Source organism: Mytilus galloprovincialis, chromosome 1 (assembly GCF_965363235.1).
Source record: "Mytilus galloprovincialis chromosome 1, xbMytGall1.hap1.1, whole genome shotgun sequence".
NCBI classification, from domain to species: domain Eukaryota; kingdom Metazoa; phylum Mollusca; class Bivalvia; order Mytilida; family Mytilidae; genus Mytilus; species Mytilus galloprovincialis.
The window spans coordinates 90,206,714-90,228,360 of record NC_134838.1 but is presented as its reverse complement, the minus strand read 5'-3'; the positions used below and the strand labels follow the sequence as shown (position 1 = coordinate 90,228,360).

The following is a 21,647-nucleotide window of genomic DNA, read 5'->3' as shown; positions in this document are numbered from 1 at the left end:
AGTGTGCGTGCATTAATTTTCTATACCTTCCTAATTAATATTTTCATATACTGACGGCAAGTGTTGTAATGTATCAATGTCTTATTTGAGACCAACGTGCTATTTACATGTGCGATCGAAAATGCAGAGGAAGGAAACTTGTCAATTATGACTATGTTTATCTTTAACCCAAAATAAAATAACTTCATTTAACAGATTGCAGGATTGTTTTAAACACAACGCAATTCGGGTTACATAAACTTCAATTGGGATCGTGAAATACTAAGACAAGCTACAATATTAAGAATGCATTTTTTTGTTTCGTTTTAAATCTTTCATTTCCGAAACTTAATATATAGAACTAATGATTGGCGGTAAATATACACGTAAAATTGTTATTGTTAGGTTGGGTGCTATCACCTTTTGGCAACTATAACATGCATGGCCAGTAAGTTACCATTTGATAAACATTTGACCACGTGAGATAAAGAAAAGAAAATATATACTCCTGCATTATTCTAGTGTATAATGATGAGACGAAAATATAAACCTGCAACAATATAAGTTACAAGCTTTAAAAAAAAAGAGCGACATACTACATATATAAATGAATCATCTCCTGTACGGTTAATATTTTCGTCTTCGTGAAAGACAAGTAATTGCTTTCAAACTTCTTTAACGTTTTTCTGTTTTTCGTTGAAACTTACGCTCAGTAAGTGGTTAGGCTCAAACTGCTATACACTTGTATTTCACGGAAGCGGTTGTACAATTTCTTTGAATGATATTACTATTCACAACAAGTCTTTGAGCGAAAATATTTTGAATATGAACTAAAGTCAATGCCATATATATCTGGGACTGTCAGTTATATAATAAAATTAAACTTAAAATCAAACAGTTTGTCGTTTTATTTTTGTACCATTGAGTCTTGATAATCTTTTGATGTATAGAAGTTCTGTGTTATTGAAGGAACACTTATTAAAAATTAACCTTCGTATAAACAATTAAATAAATTCAAATATGGAAAGTAGAGAATTAAATGACCTATTCACTCCTTCTTATTTTTGGATTGATACTATTTTGCTAGTCTTTCAGGAGATTTACACCAAATACAATACACAGATTTACCTACCGGGTATATTATTATATATTCTTTATAAATCAAATTAAAAAGTTTAAACATTGATCCTTTTGAATCATAATTGTTTTAAATTTCCAACACTTAACATTGAACCACCATTTAACCGTTGAGCTGCAATTTTGTCAATTATTCGTAATATGAGAAGGTGTCTATTATTATTTGTATTTTTTTATTAATCGAAAATTAAAAAGAGAGCTTATTATCTTGTCTAAAATGGCACCGCAACCTAACGCAAGACTTAGTCTGATTTATTTTGTACCACAGTGGAAACTTGAGGTCATGCAGTAAATTATAAATCGTATGACATTTGAAATCAGTGCGCAGAAACGAATAAGATATATCTGGAAAGTAGGTGGATTTATCGTAATTACAAATCAGGTTAGTAATATTCTTTTATTTTCTTTTATCTTTTTTTTTTTTTTTTTGGATTTATTCTTATTAGTTTTTTTTTTAAAAATAATATGATGTCCATCAATAATACGAGTAATAGAATTCTACTAGTATTTAATAAGAAAAACAGGTGCATAAATAAATCATATTTTATTTTCTTTAAGAAAATTTTGAAATACTTAGCAGCATAAGGAAGGATTAATAACTTTTTTTATCATTAATTTACCCTTTTCCCCGCCAATATATTGAAATTACAGCATACAATCAGATCATTGTTTTCAATGTTGTCAAGTTTAACGGTTCGTTTTCATTCACTGTAGCAACAGATACATTACACAAAATCAACTCAATAGAGATATATCGAACAAATGCACTGTATTTCGTATTGACGAATTTTAATTTATAAACCAATTTAAATTCTTTGTCGTTATGAAAACGTTTCTCGCCGTCATTTTTTTCCAATTGGTTGTAACAGGGCCCAATTCGAGGATAAACACATTAATAGACGGATTGATACCAGGCTTAGGGATGGCAGTCTTTTTACCAAGCTCAGGACGAAAGGATGATGATATGAAATTGCTACATTTATTGTATTGTACGAACTTGTAACCTAGCAATCACTACATTCAGACCAGACACGTTAATATGACTCAGCTATATATACATAGGCAATTTTTGCCCACTTGAAATTAAACTCGAAACTAGCATTTCATGGGAAATTAACGTGAATTCACGTGGAATGAGATTCACACGGAATTCACGCTTACCGAATTTAGTTGTGTAGTATCAACCTTGTCTTAAAAGAAAAAGCAGTTTCCTTAGCATAGACGCTATAATAACTTATGTTTAACCGGTCTTTGATTTGATCCAGTAGGGGTTGCCACCCACAACTTCATGCGTTTTCTCGGCAACCATAAGTATAAAGAATACATGAATAACCTAAAATATTGGACAGTCCAACCGACTACACCAAAATCAACACCCCGACTTTAAAAAAAAGTAATATCATAACAAACTTGTGTTTTACTAAAAATAAATATGTTTAAATTGATTTGGACACAACATCATGGTAAATCACCTTAAGACCACAAACACAATATCCCTCCCCTTAACTGTCATGTGCTGGGTATTAAAAGAGCTAAACATGCAGAAATACGTCTTGAGTGGAAGGATTGTTGATGAATTACAGATACTTAACCATTTTGTTTCCTACTTTTAGAGGGGAGAAATATCAGCTGTGAAATAGTTTAACCACAATAACGATACGTTCTTGTCTGAGGTTAACATTTATTTAAATTATTGATATAACTTTTTGACGTTTGACCCGAGTCTTTGTACATTGTACATGCATGTTCATTTCTGTTCTACTGCTCTATAACTAATGTTTAACTGTTAAAATGTGTTGATGATTTTCGTCTTCATTGGTTTTCGTTGTCAGGGTAAAAGGTTCGATATTTAGCCGAGCTCGTTATTGTATTTACTATAACTAGGTCGTAACCTATGTCGGTGGACTATTAGTTCCTGATGGTATCGCAAGCACAATAGCAAGTACTTTGGAATTGCAATTAAGATTTTATTATATATGGAAGTATTTATGGTCAATATTATACTTTCATGTTTTAATTAGATTTGCTATTATGAAATTTTTGAAAGCACTTTAGACGAGACAAGACAAGACAATATTTTATTTAGTCTCACCTCTTATAAAACGTAGGTACATAATATTACAATTTCCAATATAAAACAAGAGCCACTCTAAAAAGAGTTATGAGAGACTATAAAAAAAAATGATATATACATTTACATATATATAAACACACATAAAATATAAAATATAAAACACAAAACACATTTTAAAAGTATGCAAATGTTAAGAATATAACAAACATTTTCTTTTCAGTAAATATCATAGCAGATTTTGGCAGTATAAAAGTAAACATTTTCGTCACTAAATAAATATACAAATTTATCGTCATCTGACATACTATTAAAATCATGACAAAAAGAATTAGCATGACTAACCTACACAGCACGATAATCTGCATATAGTGGACATTTCAAAATTACATGTTTCTCATCTTCAATGGTATCATTACAACTAAAACATATTCTTTCATTAATAGGTAAGTTCTGATACCGGTCCGTTTCAATTTTTAGGGGCGCAACCCCACAGCGAAATTTTGCAAAAGCACTTCTATATTTCCCTATAACAGTTTTACAATTTTCTACCTTAAATTATCATGTTTTAAATCATTTATAAGTACTGTACGTAGTGTTTGGCATATTCATGTCTCACAAAAGTCAATGCACAAAATTCAATTTTGTGAGACAAAATTCAATTCTCACAAAATTGAATTTTGTCTCACACAATTGACTTTTGTGTTTTAATTTCCATATCAGGTAACAAAAGTCAATTTTGTATGCAAATACGTTTATATTTGCATACCTTTTTGACAAAATTGACTTTTGTCATGAAAAAAATGAATTTTGTCATAACAAAAGTGAATGTTGTCATAACAAAAATGAATGTTGTCAACAAAAATGAATTTTGTCATCACAAAATTGAAGTTCTCATAAAACAAATCTGTATCACATAGTTTTGTAAGACAAAAATGATTTTGTTTTGACAGAATTGAATTTTGTACAAAACCACAAGAGTCTCATTCGGCGCCCCGTACATGAAACATAAATAAAAACTTTTCTTCATTACTTAAATTACTAAAACTACTTTCTATATTACATACGCTGTTAAAAAATATCGTTCGCAAATCTGCATATTCTGGGCATTCTAATAAAACATGTTTTTCATCTTCAATTATATTCAAATAATTTTTTCTACAATTAAAACAAAACCTTTCATTTACATCTATACCTTCATATCTGCCAGTTTCAATTTTAATCGGAGCAACACCTGCTCTAAATTTAGCATATGCACTTCTATATTTACCGGGCATAGTAATACAAATGTATTACAATTTCAATATTATCATTACCCAGCATAAATATATAAATAGGCCTTGGAAAAGAAGGTGGTTTAAAATGAATAATCTTAGATTTACTCAAATTAACACTAATATCATTTTTATGACACCACATATGTAAAACATCTAAGAGCATCTGTAAGTCTGATTCATTTTCAGCAAGTAAAACAATATCATCAGCATAGAGCAAAATACATACATGTAGTTCTATTCCTCTATCGGAATACCAACATTTAAACTTTTAACCTCATTTACTAAATTATTAATAAAAATATTGAATAAAATGGGCGATAACACACACCCTTGTTTAAAACCAAATTGAACATCAAACCATTGGGTTAAATTCCCATTAACTTTAACACATGACTGTACTTAAAGATATAAAGATTTTAAAGCATTCAACATTTTACTACTGTCTTATTCATATTGACTCAAGTTTACAAAATAATAAAAATCTGTTTACAGTATCATATGCTTTTTTGAAATCAATAAAAGCTACAAAAGTTGACAGTTTACAAATTTTTCTTGTTTCAATAATACTTGTAATTGTTAACAAATAATCAATAGTACTACGATTAGATCTAAAACCATTTGGTTCATCATGTATAAAATTTAGTTCATCAAGCGCTATAGTTAATCTTGAATTCAGTACTCTGCAATACAGTTTATATAAAGCTGGCGCCAATGTTAATCCTCTGTAAGACATCGGGTCCCGAGGGTCGGAAGTCGAACTCTTAGGTATCGGGGTGATTATTCCTCTACTCCATAGCTCCGGTATCATTCCTGTATTGTAACAAATGTTGAACACTTGAGTAAGGGCGTCTATATTACTTTAGATCTAGGAAAGCACAACACAATTATACCACTGTGTCGAGCTTGATTGACGATTCGTCCCCGCAGGTATTACTATCTCAGTAGCCAGTACTTTGAAACTGGTATACACATACTGGTATTGTTTTATTATACTTTGGTCCTGCAAATATGGATTTTGTTTCATTGAAATTTGCTGCTAATTTTAGAAATCCTCTTACATTCAGATATGAACATTTATGTTATATACCACTTGTTCGATATATTTGCTTGATTGACTATTACATGTAGTCCCCACGGCTATCACTATTCCAGTAACCGGTACTTTAAAACTGGTATACAAATACTGATATTGTTTTATTGAAATTTGCTGATTTAATTAAAATTGAACAAATCTTCGACTTTACACTTTTTATTGATAAACGTCAATATGTGAAATAAAAGTTGTATATTTATTTAAAGTTAAAGTTAAGTTCTCAGGATAATAGTATGATCATTTTAGTATACTTAATGTCTATTCCAATTCTAAAAGTATCAATTAAACGCAAATACTACATATGCCATTAAAATAGTCATTTAATCAAGAGTGACATTTGTTGTATACATAAAAATCATTTGGTTTGAATTTAAATTTTCTCATTTGTAATATGAGTTGACCAATTCAATTATAAATTCGGATCAGTTATCTTTTTTTCTTTTTATATTGAAATTTTTGCTACGCTTATAACCCACAATTATAGTTTCAACAATTGCGTCCTATTCCTGATTGATGAAATTTTAGCTGAGTGTGGATTCGCATGGCTGGTTATAGATGGTCTTACGTATATAAGGCCGTTCGTATTCTCGTTTGAATAAATGTTTGAGATTTGTCATTACGAGGCCTGTTATAGCTGACTATGCGGTATGTGCTTTGCGTATTGTTGAAGGCCGTACGGTGACCTTTACTTGTTAATTTCTGTGTCATTTGGTCTCTTGTGAATAGTTGTCGCATTTGCAATCATACCACATCTTCTTTTTGATATTTGCAGGTGACTTGAACGCTTTCAACACTCGGTCTTACTCCTTTTGAAATTATGCGATTCCGTATTGTTTTGTTTGTAACCTTTATTTGTGCTCTAAACCGTTTTATGAGATTTTAACATCGGTAAAATAATGCTGCGCTGCATAAATAAAACTGTATTTCCCAGAAAGGGCAAGTAGTAGTTAAAAAAAATAGCAACTTTTAAAGCTTTTGACTTTTTTGTACAGGGCGGCAAGGTTGACAAGTAAACAAGTCGTAAATAATTGGTCTCCAATAATTGATCATTGAGTCGACAGGTTTACATGTCGACCTGTCGACATGACAACAGGGCGAAAAAATATCCTCACTTAGAAACTTAGATCTTAACCCTAAAGGTCAACAAGTCGATAGATCGACAATTCAGCAGGTCGAAATGGTCGACAAATCAGAAGGTCGTCAAAATATCCTCACTTACAAACTTTTTAAAAGTCGCAGCCATTTATGGGTAAAATTGGTCTACAGGTCAAAGTCGTCAGGTCAACAAGTCAGCAGGTGGACAGGCCAGCAATAATAATAATTCGGCTGCAACAATCCATATGCTAACCTGCCGACCATTTAGTCTTTACAATATAATTGGCTCAAAATTGAAAGAAACTACAATTGGTTTATGAAAAATGAAAACCAAATGACGGAAAATAAAAAAACCTTCCATTTATAAATAACAGTAGATTTTTTTACTGTGAAAACAAAAATACACCGACAGAACTACAATAACGTATTTTATACTTGATCCCAAGTTTTTATATTTGTTGTTACTATAAAATTCCATTGACGAAATAGATATAGGAAGATGTGGTGTGAGTGCCAATGAGACAACTCTCCGTCCAAATAACAATTGATAAAAGTAAACCATTAATTTATAGGTCAATGTACGGCCCATTCCATTCGATACTCTTCACTGTCAATTATTTTCATAGCTAAACGTTCGATGTTTATTTTATTACTAGCATGTGAAGTGCGTTTATAAAGTTTTAAATGAATGGCAAAATTAAACGTCTCACAATAACAGCTGACTGTTAACTCCTTATTGCTAAATATGTTATTTCTTTTTGTTAAAGGGACATACGCTGTCAAAATCATGTTCACCGATGTGACTCAAGTTTTCATATTCGATTTAAATCATGTTAACAATTTATTTACTCAATTTATTTTATTAAAATTTCGGGTGTATTTTACTTTAGACGCCGTGTCATTAATTATCGAGATGACATCCGAAGACTGCCGACGGTCACATAAACCGATATAAACATAAACATTAATATGCTTTTGGTTACATTTGCGCGCATTAATTTCACAGGTAAATTCAGGTAAAAATTAAAATTAAATTACAATTGACTATATATTTTTTTTCATAATAAATATGACTATCAATTATTAATTTTAAAAATATTTCTTAATTCAAATTATATTTTGTTCATATTGAATTCTAAAACAAATTATATATTGTTCATTTTGAATTCTAAAACAAATTGTAAAGTAATCATTATAAACTCCGTAGTACAGCTTAAGACATACATGTAACTTCATTGCGAATATTTCAGAATGAAAAGTGTTTCAACGAATAGTAATCGTTTTTAAAATTAGTGAATAATTTAAGTTATCTTTTAAAGTTACACCAAGGCACAAACATGGAGTCTCGGCACATGTAAAAATTAATGAATTCATCAATACTTTAACCTTTAAGATTGGCTATGTTTTAGCCTTCTGACATTTTTATCTTTTACTTATAACGACTGAAAACGACTTCGACATGCGTAACCAATTTCTAGGTAATAGAGTTAATAAGTTTAAAAAATGTGTCCGGTGAACCGGCCAACCAACCAAGATGGCCGTCATGGCTAACAATAGAACATAGGGGTAAAATGCAGTTTTTGGCTTATAACCCAAAAACCAAAGCATTTAGAGCAAATCTGACATGGTTTAAATTGTTTATCAGGTCAAGATCTATCTGCCCTGAAATTTTCAGATGAATCGGACAACCCGTTGTTGGGTTGCTGCCCCTGAATTGGTAATTTTAAGGAAATTTTGCTGTTTTTGGTTATTATCTTGAATATTATCATAGATAGAGATATAATGTAAACAGCAATAATGTTCAGCATAGTAAGATTTACAAATAAGTCAAGTGACCGAAATGGTCAGTTGACCCCTTTATGAGTTATTGCCCTTTATAGTCAATTTTTAACCATTTTTCGTAAATCTTAGTTATCTTTTACAAAAATCTTCTCCTCTGAAACTACTGGGCCAAATTAATCCAAACTTGGCCACAATCATCTTTGGGGTATTTAGTTTAAAAAATGTGTCCGGTGACCTGGCCATCAAATCAAGATGGCCACCACGGCTAAAAATAGAACATAGGGATAAAATGCAGTTTTTGGCTTATAACTCAAAAACCAAAGCATTTAGAGCAAATCTGACAGGGGGAATTGTTAATCAGGTCAAGATCTATCTGCCCTGAAATTTCCAGATGAATCGGACATCCCGTTGTTGGGTTGCTGCCCCTGAATCGGTAATTTTAAGGAAATTTTGCTGTTTTTGGTTATTATCTTGAATATTATTATAGATAAACTGTAAACAGCAATAATGTTCAGCAAAGTAAGATTTACAAATAAGTCAACATGACTGAAATGGTCAATTGACCCCCTAAGGAGTTATTGTCCATAATAGTCAATTGTTAACAATTTTCATAAAATTTGTAAATTTTTTTAACATTTTCCACTGAAACTACTGGGCCAAGTTCATTATAGATAGAGATAATTGTAAGCAGCGAGACTGTTTAGTAAAGTAAGATGTACAAACACATCACATCACCAAAACACAATTTTGTCATGAATCCATCTGCTTCCTTTGTTTAATATTCACATAGATCAAGGTGAGCGACACAGGCTCTTTAGAGCCTCTAGTTATTGTTTACGGTTATTAATTTCACTTGCGAGTGAACTGTCTACATTTTCCATGCAAACTTCATCTTTATTTCAAAATTGGACATTAAGGAATGTGTTAGGATTAAAGAACTTACTGACGGTTCAGAAATTTCGAAATGTCTACTAGATAATCAATGGACATCTTACAATCGTTGTCAGATACAGTTGTATCGTAACCAGAGTCGGAACTATTATGAATTGCCGCATCCCAACTTTACAGGCGTTCATTTTGCATATGCTTATAAATAGGGTCCATTCTTGTATTTTGTTACGTTTTATTTTACAATGTATGTGATTTTTTTATACATAGAGTTATCTTGTCTATCCTTTGTACTGCAAGCTGTTATTACTGCAAACTCTCCCATTATTTCACATATTAAGACAATTGAAATCGACGTTTTATGAGTTTTAAAGATCTACTTTCAATCTATCTTTTTACGATGCGTCAACATTGATTATGTATTACCGCAATCACAAATTTATTATTCTAATGCAAGACAACGGCAGGTTTCACTGTTGGAGCAAGACCAATATGTACATGAATATGAGTTTGGTAAAGATAAAACATTTCTAGCACTTGAACCCTTTTAATCTCGGTCAGTTGGAAACAAAAATATATATACATATATAAAGAAAAACATACTAGAAAGAAATAAAAACACTTTTAAATTACTCTATGAAACCGGGATAATGACAGCCTTAAAGTTGTGTCGATAACCCGGGTCCAGCACTGAGAAGTTTCATTTGCAGTTTTACAAAAAGCATCTTACGAGCTGAAATCAAAATATTGTTTTATTTCAACTGTTTATTATCAAATCATTTACTTTTGTACATGGAAAGTGGAATGGCAGATTATTTTTAAGCTATGACGTTGCATTATTAAAAAAAATGCTAAAATCACAATGTTCAGTAATTCGTTTATGCCTTTACATACCGCCACCTTCACAAATGCAGTTTTACGATAATATAAGGGCAGACATTTTGTGCCTGTAGTATTTCAATAAGTTCCTAGTAGAATTATTGATGTGATACGACCAGCATCTAAGAGAGCGATACTTTTAAATAAATATTAAAAGGGTCATTTTATCCACTTCCTGTTTTATCCAGGAATCTGATGTTCAGTAGTTGTCGTTTGTTGATGTGGATCATAAGTGTTTCTTGTTTCTCGTATTTTATATAGACTAGACCGCTATTTTTATCGTTTGAATGGTTTTACACTAGTTATGCGGCCCTTTATAGCTTTCTGTTGGTATGAGCCAAGGCTCCGTGTTTAGGACCGTATAATGGGTTACTTATATAAATTGTGACTTGAATGGAGAGTTGTCTCATTGGCACTAATACCACATCTTCTTATATCTATTTCGAAATAAAATTTAGATAAGTTACTCGGAATAACCTTTTAATAAACTTCAAATTCACGTTTCTACTTTTAAGTACGATTGACAATTCATGTAATATATTAGTATTTTGCATACGAGCATTAAGTTATAATGTCAAAGCTGTAAACCTCTTTAGTGACTCAAATAAAGGTGACACAATGTTCTATTAGAACACACGTTTTCCTCCAACTTCTGATATATTGGAAGAAATACTGAACGGTCCAAACAAGCGCTAGACACATTAGAGACATTCATATATGACGATTTTGTTAAAATTTTACCTACGATACATTTTCAAGGTTTGGTTGAGAAACAAAAACACATTGAGGTTTAGATTCAATACAAATATTTTTTTTTGATTTGATGACGGTGTAAATAGACATTTTATTTTACAGTTGTTACAACAATCTTAAAAAGTTGGTTTGTTTTAGAGTACCGTATAGTGGGTTATGTTCGCTGCGTGTAGATTTTCGCTTATTTTCGCGGATACAATAAAATTGAAAAAATAAATTCCGCCAAATCAAAAGTGTACATTCAAAGGTATTGCTAAAAGTGTTGAATCCGTCAAAATAATAACCGCCAAAATATTTTGTATACCTTATTGAATGAAAATAGCGAAATTTTACACCCCCGAAAATAACCCGCTATACGGTATTTTGCTTTGTGAAATTTTATCCCATCATTTACTGAACAATTTGATTGTTTTGCATTATTTATTACAGGATGCCACAGGTTCACAACAAATCCATTCTCCTGGATGGAAATGCATTCGGAAAGAATTCTCGTTTCATGAACACAATGAAATTTAGTGATGTAACAAAACGACGAGTCAGAGCATTCAACGTGGTGGAGAACCGGTTAAGTAAATATAGAATAAATTATTACAATAGACAAGCAGAACTAGAGTTCAATCGTGTTCAAAGACAGAAAGAAACATTGCTAGTTAAAATGAAAAAACTCATGGCTTACAAAGTAGTTGCAAAACATCACAATATTTCTAACGCAAAAGACTATAATGCAGCGTTGAATGAAGATAGATCTCCACGCAAAATACAAAAGGAGATTAAAGAGATGATAAAGCAGATTTCACCACAGTATGTGAGAGAGAAGCGAGCTAAAGAGAAAATCGACGAAGCTAGGCGCCTCTGTGACGATGTGATACATCAAAATCGGAAACAAATTGATGTTATTTATCCTCCACCAAAACAATGGCAGCCATATCGAGACCAAGATGAGGATGATTCAAGGTCAGATGTTTCAACTCCTGCATCGGCACCACCTGTAATGAATGCTGAAATGAGAATGCGAAGGTTGACTCTACCTCAAAATCGGAGAACTGTAGGGGTTTCCAGAGCGTACGTTATGGAAAAAAGTAATCTTGGTGAAAAATTAGAAAAAGAAAAGACTGTTATGGAATTGCCCCAACAAAAAGAAACGCTTGTATCTGAAACGAAAACTAGCGACGAAGAACCAAAGCCTGAATTACCGCCAGTCATTGTCCGACGATCAAGTTTAAAAGACTATGTTTTACCAAAACAAAAAGCTAAGCGATTAGAAAAACCAAACTACGAGCTTGCCCCTGTTTCTCTCAACAAAAAGATTAAAAAAGAGCTTGATATTAGGTGAGACTAAAATTCCTCATAACATCACGTTTTAAACTAGATGTTTCACTAAAGGAAATACTTATGGGAATCATTACAATTTACTCCTCCGAGTACAGAATCGAATATTTTCTTTAATCTTAGGAGAAATCAAGTTCAGTAATAAACTGACGCAATTCTTAGTAGAAATATTGAAGGTATTGCATATTGTGTTTCAAAAAACTGTCTAACCGGAAACCGATATGGAATATGTTTTTCCATTCTGAGCATGTTTTAATAAAATTGAATCTCCTTTTATTGTTTTAGGAACCTTTACCATTGTAGATACTGATATAACTTTTGGAGTACAATATACTTTGTAAAACATGTTTAGTTTTCAATTTGATGTACCAATTATACCAAAGTAAACGATTTTAAGCTGTTTCTTTGAACATATTGTATGGATAACCTTGCTCGAGAAGATATTTTCAAAAGACAAAACATGAATTATTTCAAGAGCGTTTAAACTTGTATGATCAAAATATAACGGCATACATCGTTTACTTAAACTTGGTTCGAGGAATTTGTATTTATTTTTTGCAATATATGTGTTTCTTTGCAGACATATTATTTATTAATAAAAAAAAAAACTGTTGAAGGATACTGGTACGCTATATATATAACCTTGTTTCACAAACCAATAGTCGGTTGACAATTGCTATGCAGGTTTTTGAAGGGAAAGTAGCCAGTATTAATTGACCATGGCTTTTAAGTATATTTGATATTCTATAAAAGTGAAATGACGTATTATGATTGACAATGAGAAAACTATTCACCAGAGATCAAATGACCTAGATGCGAACAACTATGTTTCTTATATTAGTGGTTAAAAAAGCGGCACATGATTCAAATTTTGCAATGCGCTATTCTCTAACTTTGAGCCTGATATAAAGATAATAAAATAGCAAAATGTTATGTATTACGTTTATAAATCATTTAAAAGAGCCATTTAATGTTTAATTGAAAATGCCGATAGTAGTTTTGCCTTCATCCATAGCGGGAAAAAACAACCGTTGCAAATCGGCCACAACTTATTATTTTTTTTTTTAATCTTTTTTCATTTTCATAGATTTAAAATTGTTTGCTCCGTAAGAAACTAGTTGTTCCTATCTTCTGTATCGATTTTCTAATAAGCAAAATGTATAACACAAATATCAAACTCTAAGTAAAACTTTAAAATAGGGGAAGGCTCTAAAAACTGATAAAAAATCAAACACTATCTACAAATATCAAAAACAAAATGAGTGGAGAACAATTGTCATATTCCTGACTTAGTGCAGATATACACAAAATTGTAGGTTTAACCTTGTTTATATAGTTGTTTGTCGTTTTGTTGACAATATTGATTGAACAACAGCCCAAACAAACATAATAAGATGATGTGACAAAAAAAGGAACTGAATAAAAAGTTCAAACAAACATAAACCCCGCCACATTATTTATGTATGTGCCTGTCCCAAGTCAGGAGCCTGTAATTCAGTGGTTGTCGTTTGTTTATGTGTTACATATTTGTTTTTCGTTCATTTTTGTTTACATAAATAAGGCTGTTAGTTTTCTCGTTTGAATTGTTTTATATTGTCTTATCGGGGCCTTTTATAGCTGACTATGCGGTATGGGCTTTGCTCATTGTTGAAGGCCGTACGGTGACCTATAATTGTTAATGTCTGTGTCATTTTGGTCTTTTGTGGATAGTTGTCTCATTGGCAATCATACCACATCTTTTTTTTTATATAATTTAACAATAATTGTCAAGATTTCTCTGGCTGTTAATGACGATAATATAAGTTGTTCTTGTGGGCTTTAATTTGAACTATAGCTGTCAGTAACTGTAAGTATTCTAAGATCTTTACTTTTTGTCTTTGTTGGTTTTTTTTAATCCACGCCCTTTCTGTGTTTTTTGTTGAATGTTTTTCAACTGATCTCAATAGTTTGTATATCATACTTGCTTAAATGGCAGTTGTTATCCTATAGTTCGATTACGTGTGTGTTGCATTGTCGTTTGTTTTTTGTTCACTTCAGTGTTTCTGTTGTTTCGTTGTTTTCTTCTTATTGTTGATGTGTTTCCCTCGGTTTTAGTTTTTGTAACCGTGATTTGGTTTTTCTCTCAATCGATTTATGACTTTCGAACAGCAGTATACTAAAGTTGACTTTATTTAAACACAACGCAAAACGAATAAGTGCTTTATTGAAAGTTGATGTGCATGATTTATAAATAGCAGTTCAAAGTACTGACTAGAAACCCAGAATACTCCAAGAATGTATTATATAATGAGCTCAAAATGACCGCCAATCAATAGCTATAAAGATTCTGTCCCGGACGGCAATGCAACCTAGTGTTTAATGGTACTGTATGTCCTCTCAGACAATGTTTTTGATTCCACTGCTGGTGGAGATTTATTTCCCCGAGGATATCAGTATTTATCACCAGTCCTGCGTGCTTACTTGAGTTATCATTGATATGTTCATAATAATAAATTAACTGTTAACAAAACTTTTAGGAATTTTGAAATACTAAGGCTTTTCTACCTCAGGAATAGATTACCTTAGCTGTATTTGGCAAAACTTTTATGAATTTTCGGTCCTCAATGCTCTTCAACTTCGTACTATATTTGGCCTTTTAAACATGTTTTGATTCGAGCGTCACTGATGAGTCTTTTGTAGATTATACGCGTGTCTGGCGTAAATATGAAATTTTAATCCTGGTATCTATGATGAGTTTATTTACAACCACTGGGTCGATGCCACTGCTGGTGGAGATTTATTTCCCTGAGGGTATCGCCAGCCCAGTAGTCAGCACTCCTGTGTTGACTTGAGTTATCATTGATATGTTCATAATAATAAATTAACTGTTAAAAAACTTTCAAATTTTGAAATACTAAGGCTTTCCTACCTCAAGAATAGATTTCTTTAGCTGTATTTGGCAAAACATATTTAGGAATTTTTTGTTCTCAATGCTCTTCAGCTTCGTACTTTATTTGGCCTTTTAAACATTTTTTGATTCAAGCGTCACTGTTGAGTCTTTGGTAGACGAAACGCGCGTCTGGCGTAAATATAAAATTTTAATCCTGGTATCTATGATGAGTTTATTTGTTTTAATAAAAAATGAGAATGGAAATGGGGAATGTGTCAAAGAGACAACAACCCGATCAAAAACGCAGACAGCAGCAGAAGGTCACCAATGTGTCTCCAATGCAGAGAGGAACTCCCGAATCCGGTGGTGTGCTTCAGCTAGCCTCTGAACAAAAATGTATACTAGTTTAGTGATAATGGATGTCATACTAAACTTCGAAATATACACAAGAAACGAAAATTAAAAATCATACAAGACTAACAAAGGACAAAGGCTCCTAACTTGGGACATCGCGGTTAATCAGGTTAAAAACATGTTATACATATATCTATATAGTAACATAACATATTTCGTACGTTAATTGTTCCATGCACATTAAAAAGAAAGAACAAAATAGGTCATATTCTCTATGTTCCTAATGGGATCAGAAAGGTATATTATCTAGAAAATAAAAGGCATATGTATATTCTTGTAGCATTTACAGCAAAATTATCAAAATATCATACCATAATGATGTACGAGTCGCGAATACAGATTATTCAAAAGTTTTTAAATGTATGAAATTCGTTTGATGCGTTCTTGGTACAACTTTCGTCCAGCGACTCGCGATTAACGTTGCCACATTTTTCATAGTGATCGCTCTCATCGACATATGTATCGTAATGGTCTTCATCGTCCCTAGCATAGTCGTAGTGTTCAGTATCAGTATTGGCACTGCAAATCAATTTATTGCCCATGTCTGTATATCGTTCCTCTTCCTCTTCCTTTTCATCTGTTATTTGTTTTTCTTCCAAATAACATGTTAATTTTGTATCTTTACAAATTGCATCATCTTTACCTGGCGTCATGTAGGTAGTATTCTGGAAATTATATGTCTCTAAGGATATTGAACTGAAAAAGGAAAAGACAATTTTTCTGAATCAAATGCTTGTAAAGAGTTTTTATCTTATATCATCATTAATTATTAATTATGTTAGATCAACTTTGAAGTTTATAATAACAGTTAAGCCCCAGTCACGTTTCAAGAGCTACGTTTTACTACGTTTTGAAAGCGTAGCGAAACGGGAATAAACGTAACGAAGCGTATCGAAACGTAGTGATCCTTTGTTCAAAACTCGACCTGCCCTGTATGTTTTGAAAATTCAACAACAAACGTAGCGAAAATTGAAACGAAGAAGAAACCTAGTAAATACGTATCAAAGCTTAGCGGAACGCAACAAACCGTACTTACTACGCATCGAAACGTATAAATCCGTGGTAAAAACGTGGGTCTACACGTACTAATACGTAGCACAAACCTAGTTTTCAAAATAACGGGACATTTTTGTTCAAAACGTAGTTGAAACGTAGAATTTTAAAACGTAGTAAAACTTGACAGTGTGACGGGCTTAATGCAGGTTTCTGCCATGAAAATGGCTATGCTTATAACACAACTGATCATCTCATCTTGCCGCGGCCACAATGTAAAATCGTAGTTGTCCTTTGTGTTGTCTTTTCATGACAAGCCTTCAGCTTGAGCTTCCAAGGAGATGTCATTGAAATCTTTGCTTTACATTGATATGATATCAATTTTAATCATAAATAGTTTCATAGGATTTATGAATTTGAAACAAATAACTTCTAATTATTTTTGAATCAGCTTAAATAATTAAGAGGAGTTGGAAGATTAGTTTACTGTTTCATGTGATTCTATCTGAAAGCAACATGAATATGTATGTATATATATATATATATATATATATATATATATATATACAAGCCAATCAACGCACACCTCTATGTTGCGAATCTCGTTGTTATTTAAAAACGATATCGATTAAGTTCTCTAAAGACATTTTTAATTATGAAGCCTACTACCTCCTCCTCTTCCTAACAATCACACACACAATTACAACACACAGTATCAGCAACAATACTCCTGGTATTATGCCATAGTAAAGAGCTAAAATATATAATAGACAAATCAAGCTCATTGAACAACTATGAGTAACACAAGTCATTGAAATTATATCATAATTGTCCGTTTTTCTTTTCTCTTGTACCGACTTTCATGATGTTTTATTTTCTATTTAAGGATGTGAGTACGTGTTGAACATTTGTATTAAGAGAAGAAAAATATTTTCTTTCATATTTGTTTGGGAAAGGGACTGTTGTATGCATATCCCTTTATTTTTTTTCCAAACGATTCCTTCATATTTTATTTGAACATCGATTATCAATTGAATAATTTTGATATTCAGATGTTTTAAATTCATTCTATGTTGTGAAAATACACTTTGACTTAGAATCGAAACGATAAATTGACCTTATCTATTGGATTGAAAAGTATACATTCTAGTAGACTATTGTTATGCATTCGATTGATAAAACACAGAATAAGTGTGATATAACGTCAGTTTTTATATAACTGTGAACTGTATCTTTTCCAGTTTAAAAATGCAAATTACTTCTATTTAATATATATATATTATATATTTATTTGATACTTCTAAGGGTAGTACCTTTCTTAAATATCTCTGATAATAGTATCTTTGGCACATCTGAAATCTCTGAAATATTTAAGTGGAAGACCGTTAATTCTGAAGATCTCGTTGAGTACCTAGTTTAGCATTACATTTAATTATCGTGAAATTGATGTGACTACTCTAATGGGTACATACATTCAGTTAAATTCTCTTGTAGCAATATAAGTGAGCGTAATTTGATAATTGTTCTTTTTAATGTGCCAGTTTCAATTTAAGAGATAACTGTTATGGTTGGTATATAGATATAAGGAAATAGGAAGATGAATATTTGTGTAATTATTCTTGAACTTGTTATTCATTCGATCAAATTCTTATATCTGAAACACTGAATAAATTTACTTGATATTGCGGAATTAAATGGAAAAGGGTTGTGGTTTATCAGAATATTGTTTATCAAAAAATATTGTATTTACTAATAAAATTGTTATTGTTCAATCTTGCCTTCATGGGTTATATTAAGAAAGTAGTTATCAAAGGTACCAGGATTATAATTTAATACGCCAGACGCGCGTTTCGTCTTCATAAGACTCATTAGTGACGCTCAAATCAAAATAGTTATAAAGCCAAACAAGTACAAAGTTGGAGAGCATTAAAGACCCAAAATTCCAAAAAAGTTATGCCAAATACAGCTAAGGTAATCTATTCCTGGGATAAGAAAGTCCTTAGTTTTTCGAAAAATTCACAGTTTTGTAAACAGGAAATTAAAAAAAAATGACCAGATAATTGATATTCATGTCAACACCGAAGTGCTGACTACTGGGCTGGTGATACCCTCGGTGACGAAACGTCCACCAGCAGTGGCTTAGAGATCCAGTACTAGTTCATAAAAGAATGGCATATTGTACCTATTGCTATACATCGTTGTTTGTTACAAGTTCCTTTTTGTTGGTCTATATCATCTCCCGAACAATTCATTCCACCAAACATAGGTTCTGGATTTTCACATGTTCTGTTTCTATATCGACTATAGAACCCTCCACCACACGTGACATTACATGTATCCCATGACGACCACTCACTATAGTCTGTCCAATTACCATCCACTAAAAAAAATTAGCAGATTATATATTTCACAGTTAAAACTGAATTGATTATATTGTGGAGGTTATTTTTTGCAACTCTTTAAATGATTTCTTCTGCAGTTTTATAAGAGTCGTATTCATTCCTATACATATATTTCTTGTCGTTCGTGTTATCATGACACATTATACAGTACAAATGATTCTTGATATCAAATAAAAACAGATTTAAATGCAAATATCTTAAATAAATTGATCTTGTTTCATGGAATTCCTTATTTAGGGTATCAATGATATGTTTTATTGCTCAAAGTTAAATTTTACATGTTCACTATGGCTGTACATTGTTAAATTGTACTTTGAAATAACTCTGCTATAATCATTCTTGATGTTTTTGTACCTTGTGTGTTTCAAATTGTATCCACTTCCTTTCATTTCATTGTTAATAAGTTTGTTAGCTATTATCTACCGATTATTATTCTTCATACTAACACGGACAATGATGAGTATTACAAACTCCGCCTTCTTCGTCGGTCGTATTCCCAGTACATTCCAAACCATCAAACTTTGGATTTGGATTTGTACAGGATCTTGATCTGGTTCTGTATTTCAATCCCCCATCACATTCTCTTGAACAATTTCCCCATCGACTCCATACAGTGTATTGTGACCATCCGCCGTTTACTGTATGAAAAGAACATTGAATTGTTAAACTGGTGACTATTCTGAAAACCTACTGGTTTTTGAAATAACTCTATTATCTATTTTTTTTCACTTATTACACAAGACACAGAAGTTGTCTATTTGGTAAGTACAAGTGCCACTAAATGTTTATGTTTTCTTATATTTTAATAAGTGCTCCAAATTAACTACGAGACTTGTAACTTTTTTGTTAGAAATATTGTTGACACAAAGATGTATAGTACAAAGACGCAAACACAGACGATACCAAAGCGGTTTAAAAAAACATTGGTAAAATACAAAGAGGCAAAGCAACCACTAAAAAGAAAAGCAACTACACAGATTATTTCACAGCAAGAATATAATCATAGCTTAAGGAATCTGAGCTGCCTTGAGGCATGACATTCGCGAGTAGCACCGGTCGTTTTAAGCATGGCAAGTAAAATTCGGTGTTAAATTGCATTTGACGATGTCATAATCCAAGAACAAAATACGGAATTTTGACCACGAAAATATGAAATCTACTTTTTGTCACTTCATGGCTGCTTTCAAAGGACGCATGATGATAGTACATATTTTTAAAACATTTTTCCTAATAATACTGTCATATAAATATATTTGCACATTTAAAAAAATGTCTTCTGCGTTATTTCTCTCCCTCTCTCAATCTTGATATGCGTGAGCTTGTTAGTAAATTTAACCGTATTACTTACTTGGACAAAGTAATGTATTACAATCAGTGGTTATATTTTGCACTGCATTTCCAATACATTGTTTTCCGTCATATTTTGGTACCGGATTTGTGCAGGTTCTATTCCTGATTCTGGACTTTTTACCACCACCACAAGTTACATTACATAACGACCATGAACTCCAGTTTCCATAGGACGACCATCCGCCGTCAACTGCAAGAACATAAAGATCAAGTTATCAAAAGTAACCTTTCTCCGTATTCTATTGATTCAGAAGCCAATTAATTGTTGACACTTTTTATCTGTTTATATTTTATGTTTAGAGCCCAATATATGTTTTTTAAAATCTCTGATGGTTTTACTCCTATTGAAATAATTCGTAAAGTCTTTAATTTACTTATCAAATGCGAAACAACTGTTATCCCATTTATAAACTAAATGTCATTACCTGACTGCTTTCATTTATCAGGATGGTTATTGTCAATCAATAATTAAGATAATATAAATAGAGCATAAACTAGACCTTAAAAAAGAAGTGAAGAAAGTAAAAACTATACTTTCGCAGACATAAATATTTGATTGAAAGATTACTATAGCAGTATAAGGCGAGGCAACTTTTCAAAATTTTGGGGTCTATGCCCTTTAACTTTGTAATTTATCTGGCCTTTTTATGATATTTAGTGGAGTGTTACTGTTGAGTATTTTGAAGATGTAGCGCACGCCTGGCGTACTCAAATTTGATTCTGGTATCTACGATGGGTCTATTTTATCTTTTCGATATTGACAATTGAGCAGTAAACTCAAAATGAGTTTAAAATACTTAAACAGGTAATTCATGGAATAATGTTATTAATCAGAAAATTGTTTGCCAAAAAATAGTGTTCTACAGTATTTTTTTTAAAACCTTGTACATGTATTTGTTTTCCTTATTATGATAGCATTTCTATCACTGAATGCATGTATTGCATATAAGTGATAAAATGAAGGAACCTACATAAGTTGTTTATAAAGAGAAAAATCTTATTGTATGTCTCATAGTTGATATTTTTCGCGCAATTTGTTAGTTTATTGTTTGTTTTTCAGAATATATGTTTCGTCAAAACCATAAAAAGATGTCATCTTCATTGTATTAAGAACAAGTGAAACTGCGAGCTACTGCTCACTGATGATACCCCCGCAGCAAGTGGATAATATTAATAGTGTAAAAATATGCAAGTGTTCGGTAAACAGGAAGTTGTCGAGTGATGAATCTGAAAACGCATCACACGGTATAGCTGACTTATAAAAATCCTGAAACCAAATTTCAGAAATCCTTGTATTGTAGTTCCTGAGAAAAATGTGACGAAAATTTTTAACTTG

General features: G+C 31.8%; 2 protein-coding genes across 2 annotated transcripts in view; one reads left to right on the top strand and one right to left on the bottom strand.

Annotated features, from left to right (window-relative positions):
• The first annotated feature begins 1,185 nt into the window (after positions 1–1,185).
• Positions 1,186–12,630, top strand: LOC143044305 (uncharacterized). The gene is made up of 2 exons (XM_076216259.1): positions 1,186–1,498; positions 11,384–12,630. Exon 2 carries the CDS (start codon positions 11,385–11,387, stop codon positions 12,285–12,287), a length of 903 nt encoding a protein of 300 aa, XP_076072374.1. The 5' UTR covers positions 1,186–1,498; position 11,384; the 3' UTR covers positions 12,288–12,630.
• Positions 12,631–17,158: 4,528 nt separating this feature from the next.
• LOC143062078 (SCO-spondin-like) overlaps positions 17,159–21,647 on the bottom strand; it is a 79,045-nt gene continuing 74,556 nt past the window's right edge. The window contains exons 40-44 of the mRNA XM_076233930.1: positions 20,310–20,501; positions 19,408–19,599; positions 18,742–18,939; positions 17,873–17,920; positions 17,159–17,313 (exon numbers count right to left, since the gene is read on the bottom strand). Coding sequence (XP_076090045.1) covers positions 17,225–17,313; positions 17,873–17,920; positions 18,742–18,939; positions 19,408–19,599; positions 20,310–20,501 — 719 coding nt within the window. The 3' untranslated portion in view covers positions 17,159–17,224. The remainder of the gene's footprint in view (positions 17,314–17,872; positions 17,921–18,741; positions 18,940–19,407; positions 19,600–20,309; positions 20,502–21,647) is intronic.

Bases quoted from the DNA above. Each gene is read 5' to 3' on its own strand.
- LOC143044305 (XM_076216259.1), top strand. From the start codon at position 11,385: ATGCCACAGGTTCACAACAAATCCATTCTCCTGGATGGAAATGCATTC.